The sequence below is a fragment of the Glandiceps talaboti genome, chromosome 7 (genome assembly GCF_964340395.1).
Source record: "Glandiceps talaboti chromosome 7, keGlaTala1.1, whole genome shotgun sequence".
Lineage (NCBI taxonomy): Eukaryota > Metazoa > Hemichordata > Enteropneusta > Spengelidae > Glandiceps > Glandiceps talaboti.
The window spans coordinates 7,391,221-7,398,930 of NC_135555.1; the positions used below are offsets into that span (position 1 = coordinate 7,391,221).

General features: G+C 35.2%; 1 protein-coding gene and 2 long non-coding RNA genes across 3 annotated transcripts; all 3 read left to right on the forward strand.

Moving 5' to 3' along the window:
• Window positions 1–102: 102 nt before the first annotated feature.
• Window positions 103–1,087, forward strand: LOC144437243 (uncharacterized). Its single transcript, XR_013481008.1, has 3 exons — window positions 103–170; window positions 405–583; window positions 1,009–1,087. It is a non-coding gene; the product is annotated as an uncharacterized LOC144437243 (long non-coding RNA).
• A 37-nt stretch (window positions 1,088–1,124) lies between these two features.
• Window positions 1,125–2,232, forward strand: LOC144437326 (uncharacterized). Its single transcript, XR_013481013.1, has 3 exons — window positions 1,125–1,165; window positions 1,779–1,835; window positions 2,157–2,232. It is a non-coding gene; the product is annotated as an uncharacterized LOC144437326 (long non-coding RNA).
• A 404-nt stretch (window positions 2,233–2,636) lies between these two features.
• On the forward strand, window positions 2,637–4,400 carry LOC144437474 (uncharacterized). The gene is made up of 3 exons (XM_078126417.1): window positions 2,637–3,151; window positions 3,601–3,692; window positions 3,999–4,400. Exons 1-3 carry the CDS (start codon window positions 2,637–2,639, stop codon window positions 4,121–4,123), a joined length of 732 nt encoding a protein of 243 aa, XP_077982543.1. The 3' UTR covers window positions 4,124–4,400.
• Window positions 4,401–7,710: the final 3,310 nt, after the last annotated feature.

The window sequence follows — 7,710 nt, forward strand, 5'->3', positions numbered from 1 at the left end:
TAAACAGTCCATGAATTTGATTCTTGTGGTTTTCCTATCATCTTATAGCTGCACTTTCGGTGGTGTACCTTGTGGTCCTAAGAACTTTACAAAAACTGTGACAAACTATGGAATTTGTTATACATTCAATTCAGCAACCAAGGCACAAGTTTTGAAAGTTAGAAATGCTGGTAAGTTAACTTAATGATAAGCACTTTACTGAACAATTTAATATTTGCATATGACAAAGATTATGAAGGGGGATAACAATCCATGGAAATTACATTATGCTGGACATGTATATAAATGAATTGGGCATTAAATCTAAGACTTGCAACTACTATCATGGAAAATCAAAATTTGGTTTTATACAACTAAATTATCATGAAAACACTTGAAATAACTTCTTATGTTTTTATGTATAGGGCAAGGATACGGGTTAAAATTACATTTATTTGCCAATGAGAAGGAATATGTTGGACCTCGAACAGAAGTCGGTTTCCGTTTACTGGTGCATGGACATGATGAGGTACCAGATGTTGCAGGCCAAGGTTTGTCAATTTCACCAGGAACTGCAACTTCAATTGGTCTGACTAAAACCTCGGTGAGGACCTTTCGGCATGAGAAACATTTCAGCACAATTTTATACCGATTTGCCTTCTTACAAAAGCTGTATAGCTAGGATATCAAAAAACGTATCATAGATAGAAACAGCGTTCCGACGAACTGGCCATAAGGATGAGAGGTTTAATATATTTTGGGAAAGTCCAAGTATGTAAATGGCAAAACACAATTTTAAAACAGTAAAACTAATACAAAAGTGCGTTATTGTACGTACAGGTAGTGGTTTGTAAACAAACCTTTTAAATTTGTTTAGCTTACTCTACGATTACTGAGTTACACTATACACAATATAGGAGAAGTAAAATGAATGTATCTTTACGGACTGCTACATGGTTGGTTTATTAGTGAATATCTACTTTTGTTGATATTCTTGAGATTAATATGTTTGTATGTTTTAAAGTACAGATCTCGAACTTAGGTTCCCCATACAGTGAGTGCGTGACAGATATTGAACACAACTTGAAATATTTTGACGGTTCATATTCATTATCCAAATGTTGGACTGAGTGTGAGACAGATTATGCAATCAGTCAATGTCGCTGTAGATATTACTACATGCCAGGTAAGCGTCAACTCGCTGGCATCAGTGCGGCCATATTTGATTTCTGATTGGTTGGTTGGTTGGTTGCGACAACTTGTAAACAAGAATGATGTACATGTGGCCTGCATCCATGTCTGACCTACTACATAGTGTAAACATACGCGGCACTTCTTTTTTACTCAAATTTGGGCTTTACCTTTATCAGAGCTGGTAGGTGAACTATAACCATAGTATGAAATCAATGATTTTCTTTTCAAATGGATTATTAACATGTAGATTTTCCGATGACTGTCACAGTAAAATGTGCATGGTCGATAGCAGTGACAAAAAATCCAATATGGCCGCAACTGATAGTAGTGCTTGAAACATTCGAACGGAAGCCGTATAGCTGGTGTAGGGATATAACTTTCGGTAAAGTTTAGTAGGAGATTTGGTCACCTATGACATATACCCATCTATGATATCCATAGAAGGGGTTTGAGTAGTGTAATAGGCATTGCGAAAAGGAAATGTTCATATATGATTTACATACCATACAGTGAAAACATAACACAATCATCTTACTTCCTGTCAAGTTCATTATCGAAGACTGTACTTGATTCTGTCTTTTTTCGACTTTACTGTCAATTTTCAGGTAACGCATCTTTCTGCTCGCCACATGAATTGAGGTCCTGCTACTTTGACGCTATGGGTAAGTCATTGTATGTTGTGAATCATAACAGTTTTTTTGTTAATAGACAGGTTCCACGCCTCAGACGTTAGAAAAATTATGGTCATTATTACGTATACGCTTTCATTGCCTTGCTTTGTGTTCTAATATTTATGTCACTATGGGAAATAGAAATATTTAGGACAATAAATGAGATTCTATAATATTGAATACCACTGTTCACTCATACTAGTGTATCACAAAGTGTTGATGTGTCAAATTTTACATTTCTTTTAATCTTGAACAAGTCATCAGATGTATCCAATTTTACAAAAACATTATTTTTGTTTCTCTCTTCCACAGATAATCTGGCGACTCACGATAATGCATGCCTTAATAGCTGCAAGGAACCCTGTCAACAGACCACGTACAAGCCTGAATTGTCCTATAGTGCTTACCCGTCCCGAATATATAGTACTACGTTGTTGTTTTTTAGCCGCTGGCCATGTGACGAAGCTCTTGCATTTCACCTTATGTTAGTATACTTCTTGCAATGGTTATTTGAAAGGACTGTTGGCATCAGTGTCGTGTGTTTCGATTGATAAAACGTTCGCCACGAATTTTAAAAGGGGACACCGAGGGCGTGTTTTATTCACAAATTCATTTTATCTATGTAAGTTTTAACTGTTTGGTCTATATCTCAAACAGGATGTCGTGGCTTATGGGTATCATTCAGTTTATGCAATGTCAAAGGTTTATGGCAAAGGTAACATATTTAGTATAACATATCGAATATAGTAGCTTTCTCTGTCTCGTCTACATTACAGATATCGGTTAGAAGGCATGTCAACAGATGATTTCTGGAGAGAAATAATAATGCCACCACTGACAGAAAATATGTACTTTATTGAATATGATGGGAAGAACATCACAACCTTTCTACCTGACAACCTATTCCATGAGAATGTAACTGAAGCACTGTATAAGCAAGTATACAAAGATGTTAGCAATGTACTTTTGTATAATATCTTTATAAATATCTTCAACCATGATTCTGATGATGTTGGGTCCGACTTCTACAATCAACAGCATTCCCAGGCATTGGCTTCGAAAATGAATTTTGATAAAAGTCCCTGGGATTCGTTAAATGTTACGATAAACAAATATCTCAATCATGCAAAAGAAACTTCTGAAGGTATTGCGTATCCCATCGTTTATCTATTCAATGGATACTATTTACCCCTCTTTGACGTGGTATTCCCGATCATTTATTCAACACTACGTGATCTAAGGCTAGACATGTCGATTAAAGTGTTCCAAGATGAGGACAGTTCAGCTATTTGTCAGTCATACATGAAGTGAGTATGCTGGTTACTTATTTCATTATATGTAGCAGTGTATGATACCCATTTGTGTTAACGCATACAGGTTTGGTTTGGTTATAAATTTTGACTTTCCAATCTCTATGTTTGACCACACTAAAATTGATAAATAACTATAAGATCGCTGTCATTAAACCATGTATGATATGCTCTTTTATTAAGATGACAATTTTTTTATTTCAAGTCGGAGATAAATCTGGAATTTTTTTACTATTTCGTTCAGAGAGCTGACATTTTTTATCCCGATCTCTTTCTCGGTTACCATGTTGGATAGGGTGCACCGGAAGGATATCCAGCTTTCAAAACGGTCTTGTTACATTGATAAACTTAGTCTATGTGAACCAAACCTTATATATTCTGAATCCGTAACCCAACAGTCCCATCCCCATGCTCACACTTTGATGAATTATGTATGTCTTTTGTAGGGATAACCTAGCGAAGGTCACAATATACTTTGAAGATTTAAAAGTGGAAAGTATAGAACAACAGCCCGGATATCATTCTTTCAATCTTGTCTGTAAGTAGACTTGTTGGTTATTATAAAGCAGATGATGAATGGTGTGTTTGATAAGATTCAGTACTTTGTAGTCCCGCTGGGAAGTGGGCAATCCAATATTCATAATATCAAATCATTGCTACTTGTTATTCGAATATACAATTCATGAAGGTTTATGATTTTAACAAATGATTGAACTATGTAAATAGCATGGAGCAGAAATTCCTATGATGTAGACGGTGCCATTTTTTATTTTCAATATATATGGTTTGCATCGTACAACCTCAAAGTGAAATTAACAATTCATATAATCGTTTAATATTGCAGGTGACATTGGTGGATCGCTTGGATTATTCTTTGGAGCCAGTATGGTCACCTTTCTGGAAATACTGGACTTCTTTATTGTACAATTTTGGCGGATGAAAATAAAGAACAAAGTCACTACCGAGTGATAAGAGTGCCTAGGCAAGAGTGGCAGAGAAAACTAAGGAGGGAGGAGGTCAAATGAAAAAAACTCTAATAGATCTCATGATAACTGATCTTGAACTGTTTAATTCTTCAAGATCGCATGGTAACTAATCTTGAACTGTTTAATTCTTCAAACATTTACACAGCGACATTTGGGTTTGTATTGGAATACCAAATCGATACATTGCGACATGTATTTGCTACATGAAAGAGATAATTAGATATGCAGTCGAGACGACCACTTCTTAGCATTGCTCTTTAATACCACCATGCACCAGATATAAATTTCTGATTGCAAAGTATTTCTACCACTACGATGTGTAATTGACGAACATTTTCAGCAGTTTCTATATCTTATTGGCTATCAAGCGGAATGTGTTCTACCAATTCCTGAACGGGTTTTGTATGAAAACATTACAGTAACAAATTATGTCTGATATAAGAAAAACGATATGGATCAGGATTGAGTTGTTGAAGCATTACTAAATGTTTATAATGTTGCGATAATATTCACTTTTATTAAATCCCAAATTTATCATGTAAACAGCTTATGATTACCATGTATCATCATCTTTCAAATTTACACAGCTTTTTGAAATTTGCATATTTTGTCAATCATTATGCCCCGGCCTTTTACCCCTCAGTTGACCGAAAGTACTTATAGGAACTTTAATTTTAATTTACTTTGAGTCAATATAATTTCTCAATTATCTTACTCACTCGTCAGTCTTGAATTTTACACAAATAATAAATGCTGAAGCTTAATGATAGGGGATAAAACGTCAACAATATTTGAAAATCATGTAAATAATAATTCACACATTAAGTTATTGTTACAGAGGCTTATAATATTAACATGACAACAGTAAATGACAACAGCAATCGCATAGTATAAATGTCAGGAATTAGGGAGCGAAACCCTAAAATTGGTGATATTTTTATGATATAACTAAGTTGTGTTTTAATTCTGAATGGTGCTCTAAATGACCTCCAAAAGGTGTTCATTTTTCAAAAAGCTCTTACCATGGGAGAGGGACACTCCTCCCACCATAACCCCCGCGCTTGTATGGCAGGCGCGCAAGGGCGTAGCGTGCACTTCTCCCCATACTTTTTCCAGTTCTCTCCCTACTTTGAAACTTACTGAAACCCTTAGGTTTACAATTATATTAACTCCATCTCTAATATTGTACTTTATAATTAGCCTAATTAATCTATAATGGTAATAGTTTACACTCAATCTAAGAGATATCCTAGAACTTTTGGTTACTAAATCATGAATATTTTGCCTGTCCATGAACAGACAATCATACTTCTCATTGGGTTCCTGTCTAAAGAGCTTTATACATGTGAAGCAATAGATTTGGGACACCAATTTACCAGATACACTTAAAATTACTGTAAGTGTAATTAAACAGCACAAAACACTTCTGGCATGTACAGCTTGCCATAGCCGTAGTCTGTGGGTTACTATGCGATTTTTGGTGGTAATCTTTGTTTCATATTGACACATTTATATGTTATTTCAACAACTAAAAAATTGAGGAAACTGTCCATCAACTTATTATGATCCAAAGATTTATTGGTTAACAACGTATTCTGAAAATACAAGGCCCTTGGTTACCAAGTCGCTTTGGGCCCACATCGTCACACCTAAGCACTATAAAATGTGAATGAATTCTGAGATTGACTAACGCAACCTGTCTCATGACAAAACAAATTAATTTGATAAAATATCAACAGTCCAGAAAAACACGGAAAATACACATTATCTAGTCTACAACATACACAAAGTATAATACATGTATACAAACTAGCGATGACGCAATGCTCTGATGGGTAAACCGGACTTGAGTACTTGTAAAACAGTTACAGCAAGTAGCTAGATTAAAAGTGGGTGATGGATTGGTGGTTTCTAAAATTAGATATACCGGGTATATGTACAGTAAATGATGTCCGTTTTTAGGATGTCCAAATTTAAGCTTGTACTTTTCGCTAACACAGCGTATTATGACCGCAAAATCGAAGTTAGATTTCAACCAACTCTAGAGTGACGTACACATTCATCGGACTGGTCTCTATAGGGTGTGCCGTTGTTCTAAATATAGTTCCATGGTACAGTTCGGCATTGTAGACAATAAGGCTGCAACACAACTTGGTACTGAATATCTCTTACGGCGTTCTTTCGAGGTAAGTCGGTTTATCAGTGAACAAAAACTCTATTGTCTATGGTTGATCTAAAACAAACATCGGAAGAAAGGTAACCAGAATTTAACTAATATATATATAACATAGTTTGCAGCCTGCAAACATAACCGTATCTGAGAAACCTTACTATGCACTTACTTGTAACGTAGACCCTCCACCAAAGGTTGATGGAGGGTCTATGCTTGTATGTTAAAAACATACTCTTAATAGTGGTCATAGTATACATCGTGTTATTTAGAGGCATTTCTCGGCTCATAAAGTAAACAACGAGTCAATTTATTACTTTAAACATAGACCCTCCAGAGGGTCAATGCTGTACAGTACTACCTCATGCACACAAATTGTCGGCCATTTTGAATTAGATCATCCACGCAATTAGGTTTTTTTTTATTCAGAGTCAGTGAAGCAAATCTTGATAAAAATGACACTAGTTATAGATAATGTGTTGAAAGATGGGCAACAAGCAACTAGATGTGTAATACACAATATGGCATAATAATTTTGAAGTATCTACAATTAGGCCAATATCCTGGCCCTTACACGGAAATCAAATGGTACCGTAGGTTATAAAACTGACACTCACTGCACTCCCAAATGCCACGTTAAAGTTCTTGTACATTCGTTTGACATGCAATACTTAAATAATTTTTATTCTACATCTAATATAATGGATTTATGAATAAAATAAGTTAAACAGTTAATTTCACAACTTGGTGGTACCATCAGTACCACACAAATAAATATTATCTAAGGAAACAAATCTCGTCCTTGTACCGTAACGTGTCTTTTAGCTTGCAGAATTTCTTAACTTTAGAAATAATTTAGAAATAGCGAGGAGGAACTGTGGACTAATTTAATGACAAATGGACATATCATGCAATCACTGTAGTTTATAAAGTGGATGTCCAAACAATTGGTTGTGTGTTTGATGTTGCGTAGAGGTTGGTGACCTGTACATAGTCTCGCTATCGTATTGCCACTTCTGAACCCTAATCCATAAATAATCTGAAGTGGTGTCAATGATTTTATAATTCAACATAAATGCTATAATAGTACTAGCATGGTTGATATGTTATATACGACCCATAACGACACAATTTTCGTTATAATAAGTGCAGGAAATGATTTGTAAACTGACTGGGTAAATAGAAGAAATCATTTTTATCACAAGTAAACAGTAGTAATGCACTATGTATACATGGCAATGTTTCCGAATAGTTAACGTGACACGCATGCGCGGACTGGAGGTAGAATAGTTACTTGTATTTATATGGTTTGTTTACAAATGACGTCGTTATGAACGATAACAAACCTTTTACATGTGTTTTATTTTTTCCAATGATTGAGTTACAAACACGGGCATCGT

Bases quoted from the DNA above. Each gene is read 5' to 3' on its own strand.
- LOC144437474 (XM_078126417.1), top strand. From the start codon at position 2,637: ATGTCAACAGATGATTTCTGGAGAGAAATAATAATGCCACCACTGACA. The intron at 3,152-3,600 runs GTGAGTATGCTG...TGTCTTTTGTAG, and splicing joins ATTTGTCAGTCATACATGAA to GGATAACCTAGCGAAGGTCA. The intron at 3,693-3,998 runs GTAAGTAGACTT...TTAATATTGCAG, and splicing joins TCATTCTTTCAATCTTGTCT to GTGACATTGGTGGATCGCTT.